At 33.6% G+C, this 23,058-nt stretch overlaps 1 protein-coding gene across 3 annotated transcripts; it reads left to right on the top strand.

Annotated features, from left to right (window-relative positions):
• The first annotated feature begins 1,794 nt into the window (after positions 1-1,794).
• LOC132555591 (STE20-related kinase adapter protein alpha-like) lies at positions 1,795-19,156 on the top strand. 3 transcript variants are annotated; one of them, XM_060219936.1, is made up of 13 exons: positions 1,795-1,882; positions 3,971-4,111; positions 8,872-8,952; positions 12,400-12,520; positions 12,943-13,061; positions 14,189-14,297; positions 15,627-15,750; positions 16,124-16,295; positions 16,646-16,750; positions 16,999-17,068; positions 17,732-17,861; positions 18,659-18,783; positions 19,074-19,156. In XM_060219936.1, the coding sequence occupies exons 2-13, from the start codon at positions 4,100-4,102 to the stop codon at positions 19,145-19,147; spliced, it is 1,242 nt and encodes a 413-aa protein (XP_060075919.1). In that variant the 5' UTR covers positions 1,795-1,882; positions 3,971-4,099; the 3' UTR covers positions 19,148-19,156. The 3 variants fall into 3 exon arrangements, with proteins under 3 accessions (XP_060075919.1, XP_060075918.1, XP_060075920.1); XM_060219935.1 differs by having other exon boundaries at positions 8,869-8,952; XM_060219937.1 differs by lacking the exons at positions 1,795-1,882; positions 3,971-4,111 and adding an exon at positions 9,220-9,242 and having other exon boundaries at positions 8,905-8,952.
• Positions 19,157-23,058: the final 3,902 nt, after the last annotated feature.

Here is a 23,058-nt window from a genome sequence, read left to right as displayed (position 1 = left end):
TTTCTGCAGTGGTCAATATTGTAACAAAGTCGCCACTGAACACATGTTTGGCAGGAAGATATAACACTTTTATTACCTCCACACCTAAGAGTTACACAAGGTTGCACACAATTATTATCTGTATGGTATCGGGGTTTGATGAGTCACTCTCTGACAACATCTCTGGCAAGATTACACTGTCAAAAACTAAAGCATTGATGTGGAAAGTGGGTCGAAGCGGTCTACCAGGGAAGTACAAGACCTGGATTTACCAACATGGAATCCTGCCTAGACTGATGTGACTGCTGCTGATATACGTAGTTCCAGTAGCAAGTGTTGAAGTCAGTGAGCAGCTACTTGAGAAGACAGGTAGAAGTCCCACCAGAATTTACTTCAGTTGGACTGTATGGAAAGCCATCCCAACTTCAACTACGAATTTCATCGGTCGTCGAAAAATTCAAAGTGGCCAAGTGTCGGCTCGTCATGACGCTGAGGGATTCATAAATTCTAGAGTCAGTGGAGCAGACATTCAGACAAGAACAGGAAGGGAATGGTCAGCATCAACATCAGTAGACCACGCTGAAGTCATGCTACCCGGTAATGATTACGAGATGCGGTTGGCAAGACCTGTACCGGAAGACAAGGCAATGGAAGAATACAACAACAGAGCGACAAGGGGTGGTTCGGAATGAAGAAAGACGGGTAGAAGAAGACCATCGAAGAGCGAAGGCAGGATCGCCTTTCTGTTGAGAGCAGTCTGCAACATACTGATGAATCCTACGAACCTTTATCAATGGAGACTAATTGACGACCCAAATGTATGGAAAGCAAGAGAAAATGTCGCAAATACTGTCAGGATGTCAGGTGTCATTGACACAGGGACGGTTTAGGTGGCGACACGACAAAGTTCTGCGTGAGTTGGCAGAAGTTCTGGATATGGAGAAGAGAAAGAAACGGCCTTGGGTAAAAACAGAAAAAGAAAAGTTCGTGAAGTAAGGTGAACTAACTGGAGAAAAGGATTGGCTAGGACATCGCTGGTGGACAGAGCAAGGGACTGGGAGCTGCAAGTGGACGTTGATGGGAGTCTTTTATTCTTTTCCATTGTGGACACAACGCTGCGGCCGTTATGGCCCTCAAATCAACAGTCAAAAGCACTCAATGTAATGGAGCTGACAGCGCCATGGAAGGAGAACTGTGCCATGTCCATATCAATATTTAACTATGCGTAAAATAACATTGTCCATCAAAACTTTTGGTGCTTTTCTTTAACTTTCCAATGATCATCTAGTAAAATTTCAAACTGTTTGACTGTAGTTACATTTATGACATGCTGGGGCAAGCAGTTCCAGTAAAGTTTACACGTCTATGCGGGAGTATTTCTTATGGAGTTTTTGAAAATATCCACTTGATGTATTTCCAGAAACCCGTATAAATTCTTTATAACTTTAAAGTTCTTGATCATATCTCCTCTCATCCTTCTATGTTTCAAGGTCGGAAGATCCAGTCTTTCCGAGCGTTCTTCGTAAGATACATTCTTAAAACCGGGTATTACTTTTGTTGTCCTCCTTAGTACGTTTACAGTTATATCTATTTCCTTGACTTGGTGCGGGTTCCAAACACGAGCTGCGTATTAAAATGGGTTATTAGCAAACGGACGTATTGTTCATTACATCTGCATCGTATGTCCGTGTTTGGTATCGCATATGGTACCATCTAACGAAGAAATTGTTCAGGATATTGTGCAAAAGGCGTAAATATATTTACATTAAACTTAAGCGCTGCTACGACTCTGAATCATTTAAGTATTTAAACGACACTGATCTTGTGATTTTTTTGACGTTTAGTCTGTTTTGTACTGAAACGATCTGGCAGTGGAAAAGAGTAACTGAAGGGAAATCTCTGGGTAATTTGCTTTTTAAAAATACCAGTTTTGTAGTATGTTAAATGAATTTTATGAACGGATATGCTATTTATGTGGTGGTATATGTCTGTCAAATCCTCCTCGCTCTGTTGCTTGCCACTGTCTACCTCATTATGTCAGGACTTGTAAAATTGACATCTGTAACGTTTCAACTGTTGAAACATATTATGCTAAGATAAAATTGTTTCAAAGTATATCCATGCAGTTGGATACATGTGTAGCAGTATGAAGATATTTTAGGTTAAGAGGTTGTGGCTAGGTTGTGTTGGACCTGGACGGTAGATACAGATCGTCGTCAGCAGGCATGACAACAGCCTGTGGAAACTGGGTTTTTTATATATTTTTTTTTTTTTTTTGTGCTACTACATTGAAATTTTTATTTTTAATAATTTTTATGATATGACATGTCTTAGAGTATGATGTGCATACCTTCCACGAGCTGAGTATTTGACACTTTTCTTTACGTTTTTGCTTGCATTGCCTGTGTGTATGCAAATGTTGTAGAATTACTCTCACATTCTATCATCCTTTTTTAACGGGACTTGAAGCGATGAAAGTAAAACTCTGGTCCTATAATGATTGAAGAAAATAAGTAACCTGCACCTATGTCAGTATTTATACAATAATTGTGGCTAGAAATAAGTTTTTCACATATATGTTGCACATAATGGTGGACTAATTTAGTGTGTGTTCTGTGAGACCATGCTTCCAACATCATCTTTTATAATGCTATACATCATTATCTATAACTACGATAGCACAGAAACACTAATACCCAAACCAGACCATGTTACTATTCTTGCTTCTCTTATGATCAAAGCATTCAAACTACTGATAGGGATATTGATGTCACAATAATTGCCAGGCTACTGAAGTGAGCAATAAGGGTTTCATGATTAATAAATATGTTTAAGATCTTTAACATGGAGCTTTTCAAGATACATATGGTTTTGTTTACATGTAAACAGTCAAAGTCAGTGCAAAACAAGAAAGATGGCAAGAAAGAGTTTTGAGGAAAAGGCTGTTGTTTATATATTCGTGTGTGACAGTTCATGGATGTATGCAGTGAGACTGTCTTATCTATAATTCTCCACTAGGTTTTGTGACTCTACAATAGAGTGATTATGTCCAAATGTACATGTTATGATGTTCAGCAATGCCGGACATGGTGATTATAGTTAGATGGGTGACTACATGGCAAATCTCAAGTGCACCTTTACTTGAAATAGGCCTAGAAACCTCTAGGATGTCCTAGTTTAGATAGCATAGGAGCTTATTGAGAAGATGGTATTAAAACAGGCCTGGTGTCGTCTAGGGTTCCTTATCTCAGACAGCATAGGAACTTATTGGTATGGTGGTATTGAAACAGGCCTGGTGTCGTGTAGGGTTCCTTACCTCGGACAGCATAGGAACTTATTGGTATGGTGGTATTAAAACAGGCTTGGTATCATCTAAGATGCAGTAGCTCACTCAGCAAAGGAACTTATTGAGAAGGCACAACATTCAAGGATACATTTTGGAGACTGGAGATTATAACAGTATTGAGGCGGTATTGTTGTATTGCTATATCTACAAGAGAAACATTCTAGATGCCATGTTGAACCTGTGAGAGATTTATCAAGAAGCTATCTTCAACAAAAGGAATAAAGTGATAGTCCCTCAACATAGATAGTTTCATAACTTGTAGTTCTTACTTAATTGCTGTGGTTGAGTATCAGAACTGTCTGTATCCATGTACTAAAGCTACCAAAGTCTAGCGCGATCAGTAGTTGAATGAGTGACTATATGTGCTTGGCATACCTTCATAGCATGTTATTGTTACACCTTTTGAAGGAATGTTTGCCTATATTGAGGTTGAACTAATATTTGATTTTAAAGTAGAGTAATATGTTACGATACCAGATAACGTAATGTATGATCTCTATTTGGAAATTGTAACCATATCATATCAAAAATGCTGTTTTACTTAAATCAGATATTTGTTGATACATGTATTCATAAGTTTGCTTTCTTGTTACCAGGCAATAGAATTGTTTGGTGTTCCCCATCATTTCATTTTTGATGTTTCAGGCTACACACAACATTACAGTAGTTCGGATCATCAACAATATCCTTATTACAACTGCATGACTACAGAACAGTTGAGGAATAGAGAAGATTCCATTTTAGTGTTACAGATGTGCATAGCATTGTTGTGTCATGTCCCTTCTGGTGAGTGTTTACATGAGATGTTTAGTGATTTCAAATACAACATTCACAATTGTTCTTCAAATTTATTTCCCTTTATTTGAGAAGAAAAAGAAACTTTGCAAATTTATTTCTAAATTCAGGATGGTCTTGATCAAGATGGCCATATGAATTTTAATGGTAGCTGGTTTAAATGAAACATGTATACATGGACAAAATAAGATAATTTAAGACTAATTGCACATATTTGTTGCTTATGTATAATGCTATAAATGTTGTCGATTTTTATACATTCAGATTGCTATAATGAGTGAATCTATTTAACATAACTGTGATTGCTCATGTAGAAACATGGAGTTTGTGTGAATGAAAGTTACTCAAACTTACATTGGTTATGAAATTACATAATGTGTGTTTTGTGTGAATACAAGTTACTTTTATAATATTGTAATGAAGTATATAATACATGTGGTAGTGTAGTTAATGAGCAATTATATATTGCATTTATAAGTTAGTTTCTTGTATTGTTTATACTTGACTTTAAGAGCTGAGATGAAAAAAATGATTACAGTAGTTTTGTACTGATAAATATATTTCCCTATTTATTACTTAAATGCATTGTAATACTTCAATCAGTTCAAAGGAAAAATCACCTCATGCAAAATTATGAAAACTGAAGTTATTACATTTCGATTTAACAACAATAAACCCAAGACAATATTTACAATAAATGTGTGAAATTGTTATGTTTATTTAGAGTGAAAACTTATGCTACCTGCTATATATAGCATTTTGAAGTATAGAAAGGGAAAATGGCCCCAGTTACATGTTTACATTGAATAATTTTTTCATAATAGTGTGTTATAGACAGAATCTGAAAAATATGAATAAACAGATGCTTGATTATTGATAAATTAACTCATGGATAAAACGATGTGAACCTACATCTGCATGTATTATTGTGACAATTACAAATATGTACTGTATTCCATGATACAAAACTCCAACAGGTTTGAAACACTTGTGTAGAGCTCCAACAAGCAGTATTTTTGTGGTGCTGGAGAGTTTGACTGATTGGAGTGAATTACTACAGATGACATTACATAAACACCCACAGGATGACTTTGTATAGTTAATTTACAGAATATTGTTATAATTAAAATTATTCATATTCAGAAATTTTTGTTCATTTACAGGTTAAAATTTAAAATGTGAGTGTTATACAGACTTTTTTTATGGATCTTTATGTAGGTGTAGAATTGGATGTACATATGTATAAGTTGAATAAAACAATACTTCTTTCAGTAGATCATCAGTCTTGAATAATCAAAGTTGTTATATAGATGTCAAAGTTCTGGTTATATTGTGTTCTATCATTTGTCATTCATTTTTAGGAGCCACCTGACATTTTGCAGATACTCTAAATGTATGCTGTTATATTTCCATGCATTTCCTTGAATCTTCCATCAAAAATCTATTTTCATTTGTTTTTAGAAATTTAAACCCATTTTTTTTCCATGAAAAGTTTGTTGGAAAGAATTACTTTGATCTTGTATGATTTGAGATAATAAAAAAAAGAAAATATGACATTTTTTAAGTAAATGTTTTGAAATTTTCAGGCTTTATCTCCTGTACATAGGGAAATGTTATGGAGCCATAAGTTGATCTAGAATTGAGTACTATATGTATTGTATGTTTTGCTCAAATATGTAAAAAGATATTAACATTAAGAAAATACCAACATGGCAAAATAGTCATAATTCAAACTTAAGTTCCATAAAATTAGGGCAAAATATGAACAAAAAAAAGATTTACACAGGGACTCCTGTGTAAATACAAGGAGAATAAGACCAGGTGTCCTGGAAGAGTAAGGGTCTTCTGCTTCTTCGACGACACTCACCATGTAAAGCTTGGTCAATCCAAGTAAGTAATGTTGCATTCTCAAATGAGAAAAGGTATACAACAATGGATCCAACAGGCAAACTTAACGAGTGTCAGATACATTCAGAAAATAGAATATTTCTCAATGAGATCACTATAGCGACTTTAAAACTTCCCCATAATTTTCATCAACTTCCACTTTTTGAACACTTGTGTTACCAGTTTGTCAGTCAGTTGACGGCTTCTTGCACGAAAATGTGAATACCACAGGTTGAAGTTGCATGGATATTGCTATCCAGAAATGGAAAATTCACAATATGGAAATTGAAATCATCACATTTATCATACAGCTTGATAGAAAGCTGTCCATGGTTTTTTCATGTAGGAAAAGATTGAGATAAGCAGCTGATGCAGAAGAGTCTGTCGTATCTATGGTTTCAAGTTCTGGTGGAAATATACGATGGACATAGTCAATAATAATTATAATTTCTTGTTATTTAAAGACAAGACATCATAATATACCTGAAGGTGAAATTAAACAACTTTGCAAGGTATTTGTGAACTGTTTTGATAAGTTCTTCAATAAATTCAGCCTCGTATGAAAACTAAAACAAGTCGGCCAACAGAAGGGTGCAGTAAGTTCCCATAGGTATGCCAATAGTCTGTTGGAAGATCATGCCACCAAATTCGACAAAGATGTTGCCAAGCCAAATTTTGATAATTTCTATGACTTCATCGTCTGTTTATTTTTTTTGTATTTGGATATATATTTTACGAAATATGCTACAGTATAGTTCACAACCATATATTTTGGAGAAGAAAGCTCTCACAACAGTTTAGAATGGGGTTTGGTGGTGTACAGGGTTGAAAAATCAAACGTTCTTTAAGAAGAAATGTTTTTTAGAAAGGATGTTGAAGGATGGTCAAAAGCTCTTTGGAGTTTTCCAAAATCCACATACTATTAATTCCACTTCTTGAGTAAACAGTATCACAATAAGACTGTAGCCCAGATTTGATAGTTCTTGACATTTAGTAATTCTAGTTCTCATTCTAGTTACAAGGATTTCTGCACCATGATGCCTATAGAATATGTGATTTGGTTTGGTATTACTTTCATGAATAATTGGGCTATTCTGTGGAAGATTTTCCTGATGAAGAAATTTTAACTGCAATCTCAGTTCCAGATGTAAAATTTCTCATAACTTTTATTAACTTTCTCCTATGAAACACAATGCCCAGATTAATGTTGGTCAACTTTTAACAGGTTTGGGTAAACAAGTTAATTACTGTATGTGCAATTTTTTCTACAAATGTTTCCTACTTTTTCCTTTAGAGCATATGTATGTATCTGAAAATTCATTGTTTTCATTAGATATTCTCTTGAGATCAGAAACTCTTACTATTGTTTGAACAACATAGTTATTAAAGTATCATATTCCTTTTGGTATCAGCTTTTGTATTGAAAATATGACCAATTTGATACCTCTGCTAAGTTGTAGTAAGGAACAGCAGGTTTGATTTGAAAAAAATAATATTTCACCCATAATATTCTGATATTTTAAAATGTTGCTGCTTCCAATTAACAATTATATTAAAATTTTTCTAGATGATATATATTGTAAAAGTACCATTTTTTACAGCTTTATGAATCCTCATAAATGAATTTTCACTGAAGATCAACTACAAATGTTAACATTAAAGATATATATTAAGTAGTATTTTTTTACTCACTTGGAAACTCTAAATTTTAATTTACATGTATAACACAGCAGTCTTAGTTTATTAATTGTAGTACAACCTAATCCTTCTTACTTAATTATATTTTGGCTGTGGTTCTCTGTAATTTTAATTCCATCTAAGGAGGAAACTTATGTTATGTAAAAATTGATAATGTTTGTAAAGTAGGTATGTTTTCTTTGCACCTCTTATCAGCAAAATTTACATTTGATTTATCATATATTTTTTAAATTTAGTGATTGGTAGTTTAGTTCTAGCTTTATTGTTAATGTGTTGTATAAATCAACTAAAAATATTGTTCCTGCTTCTCTTTTTAAATCGTCCTACATCTGTGGTCCGTCTGTCCGTTAACAATTTCAATATTCAAAATCAGACCTTGTAGTATTTTGACACTATGTATAATGCAAAATAATAATCAGATCACATTTTCACCTCACCATCATTTAAATTGTCCAATGTCTGTGGTCCGTTGTCTGTCCGTCCTTTGTCAGTTTGTCTGTCTATCAATACACAATATTTGTTTTACTATTTTGCTATTTCTTGAAAATTACTGGATGGATCGCTCTCAAATTTCATATGTTTGTTCCCTTTGGTCTCTAGTTGTGCTCATTTCATTTTTTGGACTGATCCGAAAAAACAAAATTGCCCCAAAGCGACCATCTTGGATTTGGCATGTATAGATTATCATTGTCATTTCTGCATGAATGTTCAAATTTCTTATTATTAAAAGCAAAAAAATGAGAAGAGAAAAGAAGGGGAAAGATCCAACTTTCATAGAGAAAATAAAGATCAAACAATGGAGGGTGCCAAGATCCCTCTTGGATCTCCAGTATAATTCCCATTTTGGGTCGGGGAAATCTTTTATATGAGAAATACTTGAAGGAGTTATAATTATATGATACCTAGAAATGATTACAATTATTTTGTACTTTACACAAAGTATGAGTTTCTTATCACTACAAAGTAGTATATACATGTACATTGCTTGAAAATTGATTATATTAAACACATCACAAGGCTATATTATTTTCAAATTATTGCATATTACAAACTTATAACACATGTACTCATTATTAGGATCTTTATTTACTTTTGAGTTGAGATAGGTAACTATGATGTTATGGAATATACACTAGCTTCATAATGATATTCTGTTTATACAGCAGCAATGCACATGTGCCAGTTCGAAAAGCAAGGAGTCGCCTACATCTGTGCCTTATAGTCGCAAACACACAAACACATCTGAGGTAAGTTTTTCCTTTTTTCAACTGTAATTGCATTAATATGTCCCTGATAACTCTACACTAAAGAAAATGTTTGAAGTAATCTATTACCTTTTTGATCGCCTTTTTATTTATTAAAGTTTTTACGGTTTAAACAATTCTTAACCATAATATTAAAAAACATGTATAATGAATAAACATGTAAGGCCATCTTGAAGCACCATTACTCTGTACTTGGTAGTTTTTCTGTGACAATTATTAAAAATTTTGTGACATACATGTGTATTTTAGGTCACCAAAGAAAAAGTCTCATGGTAACCTATTATGATCACCTTTTGTCTGGCTTTGTGTCCATGAACTTTTAAGCTTTTTGACTTCTCAAAAATCTATGAACAAATTTCAATAAGATTTTACAGAAACCTTCCTTGGCTAAAGATGAAGTAAAGTAATGAATGATATCAACCCCACCCACCAAGGGCTTGAGTGGGGACCAAAGGGTCAAATTGACTCAAATTTTAAAAATCTTTTCAACACCCAGATATGATAGAATCGAATGCTCTTTATGGACAAAATTGTCTTAGGTGCTTTACCAAAATTGTGAATTTTATGACTCCAGTATCTCACATTTCACTCCTTAGAAAAGGGAAAGTTTCCTATAGTTTGTATAGCAAAAGCAGATTTTTGAGCAAGCATGTAATTTGTTTAAAGAATTTGATTACTTAGTAAGAATTAGCAGTATAGCATAACAATTTTGATGATATGCATATATTGACCCTGGCTGACTACCAAGGGATTAAAACATAGCACATACTACCATTAATGTTACCATTTCTTATTCAATTCAATTTTGCTAACCTCAGGTGATTGTCAAGGCCACTAGGCTTCTTGTTGATAGTGTATGCATGGATTCAGTAGAAAGAAACCATCTATATGTCACAGAAAATTATTTTTCATGATCCGAGGATTGTTGTGTTTTCTGCTAGAAAACATCAATGCTATGAAATAGTCAAGTGCTATGAAGAGCTGATGGAGCATGTTTGTAAAATGTGTCATTTGGTTTAATTCATACATATGCATTACCTTTTTGACATGAAATATAATCAGAATATGTTCAGTTTGGGAGCAGGTATAAGATAAGACAAGGCTGTATGAATAGCTTTTGATATATCTTGATATTGTATTTTAGTTAAATATATCATAATACCATTCAGTAAAAAAGAAAATCTATCATCCTGTCAGTAACATTGACTTTAGGCTTGAGTCATTTCCTTTCTGTGCAACTGAAAAGAAGTGTTAATAACGTGGAATATTACATAATGCAGTGGTACATATTTGAATTCTGGAAATACATACATGACTTTTTATATCAATTATCCTGATTCGAAGCCAGACCCTGTAGTATTTGTATAATGCAAAATGATAATCAGATCACATTTTTAGCGCACCATCATCAGATGGTATGCTGTCCCAGATTTATATTGGACTTCTCATACAATTTATTGTTATTGGAAGTCAAATATAGGTATACGGCATCTTAATTGGCAAAAATGCTTTTAATGTTATTATCGGTTTTGTTTTAATATTTTAGTTTTTCATTGCATGCTTTGTGTCAATCTGTAGATGGGTATTTTAACATCTTTACTGATCTGGAATTATACTATGATTTTAGCAGTAAAATCTATTTTGGAGTGAGTATGGCATTATTCATTTTACATATATTTTGTGTCAATTTTGTTGTTGTTTGTGGGATAACACAAAAGCAATGTGCAGTAGCTGTGTACAATTTTGTCACATTCATTTGAACTAGTATAAACACACATTACTTATACAAAGGATATATAATGATTACAACTGATGAAATACATTGTAGTTTTTAAATTGTATATAGTTTGCGATTTTTGTATGAATTTGTTATTTTCTGAATAAAAATCTTTCCTTTAATAAGTTTGTTTTTACACTATATATATCAATAAGTGTTTTAGAAAATCTTATTGAATATATCTAATTTTAATTATTTCAAAAGTGTGGTGGAATAGAGAATAGGAACTTTTTATGAATATGACATATATATATGTAAAAATAAAAGGCCAACAAGGCAAATAAACTTGATTATTGCTAATGTTTTCAAGCCGTGTCTCGACTATCTTCAGGCAATTACTTTAATGTCTTGGTAACAACATTATATATATATATATATATACATGTAGAGGCTACTTTATCCGTTGTAGTAAAATCTTTACTCTGACAAAATCGAACTAGAATCACTGGGTTGTTTAGAGGTGTTATAATTTATACATGCATGTGACTGCCTGCGTAAACTATCTTTGGAATATTTGTAACCCTGGTTATACCTAGTTGTCATGTTTGTAAAATGTTATAGATGTATACACTTGTATAAACAATGCTGGACACTGGAATTTTGTGTTATCTATTCTTTGGTCAAAAAAGATCTGAATTGAAAAGTTTTGTTCCTTATGCATGCACTATTCTGAAAATCAACATTTTATTGGAGACATTAAAGTCTCATCTTTACGTTGGTAATTTATCCAGACTCAATTTTATCATTTACTAACTAGTTTTCATTTTGTTATACCTGTATACATGGCAATTAGTTATATTTTCAGGTAAATATGTGTTTGGAAATCTTAATTGTTTTTAGTCTCTATTATTATAGATTGCATGAGAATTAATGTTAGATGTATGTTGATGTCTGATACCCTGTGCTCAGTCTTACTTTGAAGGTATATTGTAATAATAGTGCCAAAGACATGTTGGTAATTTGTATACTGACTGAATAGGACAAATCATTTATTGTAACAAGATTCCATTCCAAAACACATGTATATTTAAAAAAAAATTTTGAAGTTGGTGATTGAAATTCAATGGAATACGCACATTTTTTAATTGCTTTGTATGAAAAATGTTACCAGTGAGACTTAATGTGATATAAAGGTGATCCTGACCATTTCTTGTTTTAATCAGGGTAATGTTACCAGTGAGACTTAATGTAATATAAATGTGATCCTGACCAGGGTCAGTCTGAAATCCAGAACAGCTGACATATTAGATGTACATCTGTATGTAGGAAACAAGAACAGAAGGATTTTTTTTTTTTTTTGTTCTGTCTTTAAAACTTCATGAAATTCAGGAAAATCAACAATATATGCTGCTTAACACAAGTTTTACATAATTGTTTTCCCATCTCTACCACCATCACCTCAACATAGACATAAGATTGTTGTTCAGTTTTTAAAAGAGTAGTTAGTTAGGTCTGTATCATTACATGACCAAGAAAAGCTGTTCACTTGTGCCTAAATGATGATCTGGGAGATAAACTACTGGATTCTAGTAAATGAATAGAAACAATAATTAGCTTTATTAATAAAAATAGGGTTGTGTGAAATTAATGACAGAAATATTTCACAGAAATGGAAAACTGAAACTAATGATATAGATATGTTGATTTTTCAGAATTATCAGAAAGATGGATTGAGTCAGGGCAGCCCAGAGGACCATCGAATACATTCCACAATGACGTCAGCGGGCAATTTTGCACCTGATACAAAACATTACGAGCTTTACACAGTTATAGGTGAGAGGCAAAACTACAGTTATTTTTACGCTTATTTTCTTGTTCTTTAGACTGAACAGAGACTAACCATGTTTTCAGTTATGAATAAACTGTATAAGTTTTGATTTTCATAGTTTTATTACTAAGTTAAAATTTAAAGTTACAAACCAAAATCACTTGTTTAGAGACTTGTGATTATTGGTCTGTTAAGTGACCTTAAAAAGCTAGAATGTTAAAATTTCATGGTGAAGGCACAATAAGTCAGACTATGGCACTTTGAAGTTTATGAATTAGGTCAGGTCCCATTTGATGGTTAAATTTGTGAGATATCTGTGCTAAGACATAATTCTTGGGCCTCATTTCTGTTTACTTTTAACACTATACTTGCAGTCTCAACTTAATTTCTATTAATATTGAAACAATATTGTTTTATTGTGCTGCAGGGCGCGGGTGTAATGATGCAGCTGGCATCATTCTTACCAAGCATATGCCGTCCGGCAAACACATTGCCGTCAAAAAAACAAACCTTGAGTCCTGTGACATGGACTTCTCAATTCTCCAGGTAAATAATTTAAGAGATCCTTAACTTAAAACAAGAGTCCGTTATGTGTATACTTTGAACAGTGTTGTGTTTCATGGGTCAGCTGTCAAGGCCAGGGTCCCTTGCTTTATATAGGCCTTGTGTAAGTGCATGTTCCATGATATCAAAATCGAAGTGGTTGTAAAATTATATAGAATACTGAAACTAATTTCACTTGGTAGCGGGGTCATTTTTGTCATACAGATATTTTTAGCCCACCATCATCAGATGGTGGGGTATTCAAATCGCCCTGCCGTCCGTGGTCCGTCCGTCCGTCCGTTTGTAAACAATTCTTGTTACCACTATTTCTGGAAAAGTACTGGATGGATCTTTCTCAGATTTCATATGCAGGTTCCCCTTGGTCCCTAGTTGTGCATTGTACCTTTTTTGGACTGATTCGAATTCAAGATGGCCAACAGGTGGCCATCTTGGATTTTGGATGTAAAAGTTTGTTACTGCTATTTCTTGGAAAGTACTAGATGGATCTTCTCAAATTTCATATGCAGGTTCCCTTTGGTTCCAAGTTGTGCATTATACCTTTTTGGACTGATCTGAAATCAAGATGGCTGACAGGCAGCCATCTTGGATTTTGAGAGTAAAATCTTGTTACTGCTATATCTGAGGAAGTACTGGATGGATCCTTCTGATATTTCATAGATATTGGTTTCCCTTGGTCCCTAGTTGTGCATTGTACCTTTTTTGGACTGATTTGAAATCAAGGTGGCCCACAGGCAGCCATCTTGGATGTCGACAGTAATACAGCACAAGCATATTGTCCATTATCCACCTGTAACTGACTGCTATCTAATAATACTTTGGGATCTTTTTCAAATGATATTTGCTAATAGGTGCTTAATAAAAATATCTTGTGCCATCATTGAGTACATTCAACGAAGACCAGTTCATGAACATTAACAACACCTGTAACAAACAAACAAAAATAAACAAATCTTCAAGAACTGAAAACAGATCTTCAAATGGTGGGCGCCAAGATCCCTCTGGGATCTCTTGTTTTTTTCAATTTCTCCATTTCAATATTTTCAGTTTCTGCAGCATATTTGCTGCATACAGATGCAATGAAAAGTTAAACAATTCCACTAACATTTCAGAATGAGGTGATATTGTGCCGACAGCTACAAAATGAGAAAATCCTGCCAATCTTGACCACCTTCATACACAACCATGAGCTTTGGACAGTGATGCCTCTAATGGCTTATGGTCAGTACACTTTGGACGGGGTTCACTTCAATACTCTAAAATCATATATTTGGCTTTGGCTTGAATTTTGTCATTTTACAAAATTTGCATTTTCATTGGCACATGATTTCATGAATAAAAAGTCTTGGTCACGAAATCCATTAACACTACGATCAATTTCAATTTTAAGCCCACCATTATCAGATGGTTGGCTATTCAATTCGCTCTGTGTCCTTGGTCCTTTGCCCGTCCATCCGTACTGGATGGATCTTTCTCATATTTCATATGTAGGTTCCTCTTGGTTCCTCATTGTGCCCGTTATGCACTTAATGCACTGATTAAAAAAGAGATGAATCTCTCTGAAATTTCATATGTACATTTCCTTGGTCCATATTTGTGCCGATTTGATTTTGGGTTTGAACATCTGAGATGTTAACTTTGAAAGATTGTAATTGCTTTTCCTATAGAAGTACACAATGGATCTTTCTTAAATTTCATATGTAGATTCCTCTTGGTCCCATGTTGTGCCCATCTTATTTTGGTACTGATCAGAAAAAATGAAAATGGCCCACAATTGGCCATCTTGGATTTTTACTTCTAAAGTTTGTTATCACTATTTCTTTAAAACTACTCTGACTGATCAGAAGAAATTTCACCTAGTAAAGATTGCTTTCCTATTTCTTGAAAAATACTGAATTAATCTGTCTCAAATTTCATGCATATGTTCCCTTTGGTCTCTTCCTGTGCTCGTTTCATTTTTGGGCTGATTTGAAAAAACAAAATAGGCCCCAGACGACTAACTTCGATTTGGCATGTATAGATTATCATCATGATTTCTGCATGAATGTTCAAATTGTTAATCATTAACAGCAAAAATAAACAAGAGAAGAGAAAAAACAGGAAAAGAACCAATTTTAAAAAGCAAATAAGGATCTAACAATGGTGGGCACTAAGATTCCTCTCTTGTTTGTTTCCCATTTTGTGTACATCAAATATTGAACATATATAAAACCCCACAAAAATTAATGATTTTACAACACTTGGTGTGAATTATTATAGCCCCTGATCATCACACTTTTAAAATGTGACATTAAAAAAAATAAGACAGTATTTTCTCAGAATGTTAGTGATGTGAACTACAATCAGGATAAAATATCAGATTTGTATTAGATGTTTGACAAACTGTACATTTAAACTGAACCCTCCTTATCTTATACTTCTGTAACACTTCTGTTTAATTAAAACACACCTCGATAGATACATACATTGTGTTCAGATAAAAGAAAGTACATTTGTAGTGATTAACAGGAGGAACATTTTGCTGTAATAGGTTGACAAATAATGTTACAGGTTCCTGTAAAGACCTCATCCATGCTTATTTTACCAATGGTCTGCCAGAACAAGCATCCTCCTATATCCTCAGGGACACACTGCTAGCCCTGGAGTACCTCCACTCCAAAGGTATCATACACAGGTATGTATAAAAAATTATACACACGTATGTATCATATATGGAACTTTCTATATGCTCCTAGGCCTGGAGTACATCAACTCCAAAGGTGTGTACCAAAGTTTTACACATTTATGTATCATATGTAGAACTTTTTATATGCTCCTAGGCCTGGAGTACCCCCCAAAAAAGAAGTGTGTATCAAAGTTATACACACATATATACCATAAATAGAATTTGTTATACTCTCCAAGCCCTGGGGTACCCCCAGTAAGGCAGGTATGTATCAAATTATACTCAGGTATGTACCCATGGATCTGTATAAATAGTGCTTATGAGTTGCATATGATTGTAGTTTATGGTTGTTGTCTGTGAAATTTTCCATTGTTTGTAACAGGAGTGTGAGAGCCAGTCACATTTTGGTAGCAGCCTCAGGTAATGTTTGTCTGTCAGGTCTCAGGGATGCCCACAGTATGATACAGCGAGGTCAGAAACTGAGAATCGTTCATGACTACCCCAAGCATTGTGTTCGCTCCTTACAGTGGCTTAGCCCTGAAATACTAGAACAGGTGAGAAACACCAGAAACTTGCTTCTTGAGGTCAGAGGTAAGGATTTCAAACCGTTAAAATTTAGGCAAGGATTCCAGCACTGTTCATATATAAGGAGAATCCAAATTCACAAATAGAGGCCTCTTTTGTATGCTTTTAAAGTAATTTAACAAGTCCATTACACTTTTTTTTTTAAACACATGTCTTGTAAAAGAATAATACTACTTTAGGCTATCTCCTTATTGAAATGAGATTTGACGCAGGATAAAATATAAACCTGAAGAGTAATACATACATTCAGGACAGATTCATTTATAAAACAGTTACACAGTTTCATGTTCACTACTTGAACTTCTGGTTACAATTCTAGAACTTGACGGGATATGACTGTTTGTCTGATATCTACAGTGTTGGAATTACGGCTTGTGAATTGGCTAATGGCTACGCACCTTTCACAGACATGCCAGTCACACAGGTTTGTAATAGTAAAATCTTGATAAACCTGTAACTCATTAGAAGTACTTTTTTATAACACAAACCAATAAGGATTGTATTAAAAAATTAAGGTTCGTAGTTGTAATTCAAAAAGATGGATTACAAAGAACATATATTGATATTGTAGATCAATGTAAAATTTAATTGAAATTGTAGTGTAAAGGGTTTTTATTCCAAAAAGTGTATTGTAATTAGATATTTCTATTTATATATTTCTGCTGACTTTAGATGTTACTAGAGAAAGTTAATGGTACCAAGCCCGTCCTTGCAGACAGCACCACTATAGCAGAACTTGTAGGTAAGGAAAATACAAACCCAGATTTTTAGTTAATGTTTTATGGTGGTTCATCATTAAATGGATTAATCTTATCAGATTAAGAATTTCCTAATTTGAAAAGAATCAGATTTGTTTTATAAGTAGCTTCCAGATTACTTAGATTATATGCTTTGACATTTTAAATAATGAATAAAGTCAGTTTCAAAAAATAAAAAGCATTAAACCCAAATTCTTATATAAGAAATTTCTTTGAAAGTTAAGACATATAAAACACCATCTCCATGTTCCTGATAAATATTGGTAAAGAATGACATTTTGGCAAAGCTGGAATTGTAATTGAAGCTCTAAGTTAATATTAGTGAAGCACTGTTGATGAACCACTTTAATGCTGGTATTAGCTGAAGAATTATGAAGTTTCTGTTCAAAAAGTAGACAACCTGTTCAGATAATCTATAAGAAGAGTTATGTAGATTCTGTTCTAGAGTAGAACCTGTTTTCAGTTCACATGTTTGAAATGAACTTGTTCTTTGTAACTACTCTTTTGAAAAATATGTATTATAGAACACTGTTGAAAGATCATTACATTAGTATTTGGTCCCCAACGCAATTATGGCTTTTGATCTATAAAGCATTTCCATCTCCATTTAAACTACATATTGATGCATTTATTTTCTAAACTTCCAGGTCATGATTCAGGAATCGACAGTGAGGCAACAAACAGTCGAGAGATCACAGACCTTGCAAATGCACGCAAGTTTTCCAACCATTTCCATAACTTTGTTGAACTCTGTTTGGAGAAAAGTCTAGAAACAAGGTTAGTTATCTGCAGACAGGACATTTTTGGTTTATGACAGACATGAGGATCTTTTTCCCTATTATGTAATCTTGAAAGTAAATGTTTTAAAATAATTAGTGTTACATTATCATTATCTGCACTTGTGATGTCATGATATTGATTAACGGTGAAGACCCACGATGGGGAAAGAATATCCCTTCTGTTTCTCACTACATGTAATGAGAGGCGACTACATGTGGGACACCACATGCAGGTCTAGGGTGATTTTACCATTATTTTCTGTCAAGAGGATATCAGAAATGAAAAAAATATGGTCTGCTGTATAATATAGAATGATTTTAGACGAAAACTAAATGTAGGAGAAACTGCAAAATTGTTTTCCACTCCCTAGTGTCCCGATCGACACCTGCCCTCATATGATCCTAGCTGTTTCAAGGGCTTCAGTCTCTGTAAATAAAACAAAACTTGTGTCTCCTAAAAGCTGCATTCTTAAAGGGTCAGTTGTTAACTTCAATGGGAAGTTATGTGATCAAATATCATCTTGAGGAGATTATATTAATCAATTATCAAATGATTACAATGGTTGTTGGTATAAAAGATCAGTGTTATCAAGACAGCATAGTTTGCTTACATATAAGTTCAGTTTTCAGCAGGGTTGTTTTCCCTTTGTAATTGTGTTAGCTTTATAAATGTTTCGGGGTGAGAATTGTTATTTTTTCACTGTGCCTGCATAATTGAAATGATAATACCAAGCTACTGCACTGTTAATGAGAATACCATGTCATTTCTTTTTAATATTTTCCATAATTTTCCAGGCCAAATGCATCCACATTGTTAGGTCATTCATTCTTTAAACATTTGAAGAAAAGGACATCCGAGATGCTGCCTTCACTGCTTCATCCTCTGTCTCCACTCACAGATATCAGCAAAATACCCAAAGGTACGAAGTGTGATCAGGTTATCCCCCTTGTCTCTACTAACAAACATCAACAACATACTTTAAAGCTTCAAAGATGTAAATACATAGATACATGTTAGTTTTGATTGTTTCAATTTCAGATGGTTTTTTTTTTCTAATTTCTAATGTATATTTTGGTAAAGTAAACTTATGATTTATAAATGGGAGGGAGTTATCCATACAGCAAGCATTGTACTGTGTAAATTTAGATATTTTATGAACTAATTTTTTCATATTTTAGTATCTGTTTGTTTTGTATTTTTGCCTCATAGCTGAGGGAGAAGATATAGATGACATGGCTGAAGAAATCAATAACATGTCCGTGGATGAGGGCTGGGAATTCTAGAGATGTGTAACTGTAAGGAGCAAAGATCAGAAATTCTACAAGAACAAGATACAGGTGCTGACAATTCTAGGGATTCACGAGGACAAAGAAAAGATCATCGGGGCTTAAAGGGACTATCCCGAGTATTAATTAGAAAGCTGATTTTTTTTAAATGCTGGAATCTATGGAATGGAAAACTTATTTTTAGAACTATTTGGGGTATGAATCCAGAGGATGAAGAAAAAAGATGACCCCTTATTCATCACCTGGGCAAAAATTGAAATTTTAGATAGATATATTGATACATACACAAACCTAGATACATATATATGTCCTTGATACACGTCCTGATATTTCTGATGTGTAAGTCCAGAACAATGTGTTCCTTTCAATACTGATTATAGGACGATAGTAGGAATTAAACGGGCCTAGTCAAATGATACCTGAAATGAAATCTCCTTACAATGTGGGATACATTGACTATAAACGGGAAAACAAGTTGATATGTGTTAACTTGAATGCATGAAAATATTTCATGTGAGAACATATTCATTATAGCAGGTTGAAGTCCATATCACTATGGTTATTTTGACTTCTGTCTCCATTGGAATGTCTCAACATCATATATCCATATCTATTTTTGTTAGGGCCCTGTAGGAGAATGAAGTGCTCTGTGTCACCATAGCCATTCAGCCCATTTCTAACCTGATGTCATTTTAAGTTCACAATGTTGAATGTTCCCTATTAGATTTAGTGGAAATATTAGGTACAGCAATCTGTAACCAGTTGTAGGCTTTCACACATGCAGCAATTTTCCAGATGTATAGTTTATAAAGATTTATATCGTTTTAGAATGAGGACATGACAGCATGATTATTTTTTTTTGTTCTTTTTGAATTTAACAATGAAAGGGAGGGGGATAAAATTATTTGTTGTTTGGTTAATATGTGATGTACTTGGTTGTTTGTCATGACGCAGGTAAATGTTTGGATGCTTTCCCAGGAAAGTACTCGTCTTCAACACAAATGAATTATTCAGCCTTGATATAGTTTTGATGTAGTCAAGATGAGATTTTTTTTTACACAAAATCATTGAAAGTATTTGATCTGGGTCTCCAAAGGATTAAAAGCTGAAAAGTCGCTCCCCAATGAGATTGGAATCCATAAAATAGGATTCAAATTGGGTCTTTGACTGGGTGAAGTAAATTATTGTAAACTTGATGTTAAAACCACTATAAAGTGATTATTAGCAAATAGTTAAAAAATGATTAAGCTTCATAAAGTAACTAAACTTGATGATAATGGCACTGTTGTGGTCATGTTACATGGATATATATATTGTTATTGCGCACTTACTTACATATATAGAACATTTGTCGGCTATAATTACAAGTGTTAAAAGACACCCATATCTAAAACATTCATTACTTCAGATTAGTTATGTTATATTTAGTTATTTTATTTTCTAATGTCTTATTTTAAATTTTCACAGTATACAGCATGTTCTACACTATACAGTATGTTCTACAGTATACAGCATGTTCTACACTATACAGTATGTTCTACAGTATACAGCATGTTCTACAGTATTCAGCATGTTCTACAGTATACAGTATGTTCTACAGTATACAGTATGTTCTACAGTATTCAGCATGTTCTACAGTATACAGCATGTTCTACAGTATTCAGCATGTTCTACAGTATTCAGCATGTTCTACAGTATACAGTATGTTCTACAGTATACAGTATGTTCTACAGTATACAGTATGCAGTTTGTACTGCAGTATACAGCATGTTCTACAGTATACAGCATGTTCTACAGTATACAGTATGTTCTACAGTATACAGTATGTTCTACAGTATTCAGCATGCTCTACACTATACAGCATGTTCTACAGTATTCAGCATGTTCTACAGTATACAGCATGTTCTACAGTATTCAGCATGTTCTACAGTATACAGTATGTTCTACAGTATACAGTATGTTCTACAGTATACAGTATGCAGTTTGTACTGCAGTATACAGCATGTTCTACAGTATACAGCATGTTCTACAGTATACAGTATGTTCTACAGTATACAGCATGTTCTACAGTATACAGTATGATTTACAGTATACAGTATGTTCTACAGTATACAGTGTGTTCTACAGTATACAGTGTGTTCTACAGTATACAGCGTGTTCTACAGTATACAGTGTGTTCTACAGTATACAGTGTGTTCTGCAATATACAGTATGTACTACAGTATACAGTATGTTCTACAGTATACAGTATGTTTTACAGTATACAGTATGTTCTACACTATACAGTATGTTCTACAGTATACATTATGTTTTACAGTATACAGTATGTTCTACACTATACAGTATGTACTACAGTATACAGTATGTTCTACAGTATACAGTATGTTCTACACTATACAGTATGTTCTACAGTATACAGTATGTTCTACACTATACAGTATGTTTTACAGTATACAGTATGTTCTACACTATACAGTATGTTCTACAGTATACAGTATGTTCTGCAGTATACAGCATGTTCTACAGTATACAGTATGTTCTGCAGTATACAGCATGTTTTGCAGTATACATTATGTTCTGCAGTATACAGTATGCTCTACAGTATACATTATGTTCTGCAGTATACAGTATGCCCTACAGTATACAGTGTGTTCTACAGTATACAGTATGTTCTACAATATACAGTATGTTCTACAGTATACAGGATGTTCTACAGTATACAGTGTGTTCTACAGTATACAGTATGTTCTACAATATACAGTATGTTCTACAGTATACAGGATGTTCTACAGTATACAGTATGTTCTACAGTATACAGGATGTTCTACAGTATACAGTATGTTCTACAGTATACAGTATGTTTTACAGTATGCAGTATGTTCTACAGTATGCAGTATGTTCTACAGTATACAATATGTTCCATGTATAATTTTAAAATGGAGGAAATAGTTTGATTACTATATATTATTTAATATGTTAGATTTACAATAAAAATATTTCCCTTTACAAGACAGGCGTTGATATCATTGAGCAATTTCTTTCAAATTGCCAACAGGAAAAGTAGGAAGTTATCTTTGTATAAGTTTATATAACGTACTAATGTTACACAATAGACCAGTAAGATAGTTGATTAAGGTGACATGTGGTTTTACATTTGGTATACCTGTATCATGTTTGTTAAGGATATAACATTGTTGTTATGCCAGTAAAGAATAAAATATATGTTGAACTAAACAGCTTCCAGTGTTGTTGACCTTTTTATGTAGTAATTGTAGACATCTTTTGAAAAGTATTGTCGACCTAGGAGAAAAGTAAATGCCACGAGTTTCACACCACTATCCCATAATGTATGGTAGATTTTAGATTGAAAGATAATTGAGATAATGGCATGCGCTAGCTATGTGAAAGGGCAGCTGCCAATGAGCAAGCATGGTGACCTATGTTACATCTGGGGTAACACTGGATCACAAGTATTAATAATTAAGTGTTTGAAGATTGGAATGACATACTTTTTCATTATCAATTTTATGTTAGCAAGCCTTCCGAGTTGAGTCTTGAAGTGGTGATATTTAAAATTGGATTTTTGTTGGATAGCAAAGAGAGATCCAAATGTACTGGTTTCATAAGAGGATCGTTGACAGTCAGACTGAAACGAAAATAGTAAGTGGTGGGTTTTCAGTATACTATCACTATGGATTTGGTATCTTTGACCTAATCTGTGATTGACCCGGTCGGACGATTGAAAAATCCGAACTATATTCATTAACAATAATAATCATGTGACAAATTATGACAATAGAATAAATAATAAATCAGTAACGGGAGTAGGTTTATTTCTTCATTTAAAAAATTGAGCTTGTCTAACTGGTGACTTGATACGTTCATGATCAGTCCGATGGCGGCATTGA

This window comes from Ylistrum balloti, unplaced genomic scaffold (assembly GCF_031769215.1).
Source record: "Ylistrum balloti isolate Yb309-2 unplaced genomic scaffold, AGI_CSIRO_Ybal_v1 Utg370508, whole genome shotgun sequence".
Classification (NCBI taxonomy): Eukaryota; Metazoa; Mollusca; class Bivalvia; order Pectinida; family Pectinidae; genus Ylistrum; species Ylistrum balloti.
The sequence above is the reverse complement of the archived record's forward strand: the minus strand, read 5'-3'. Positions and strand labels throughout refer to the sequence as shown.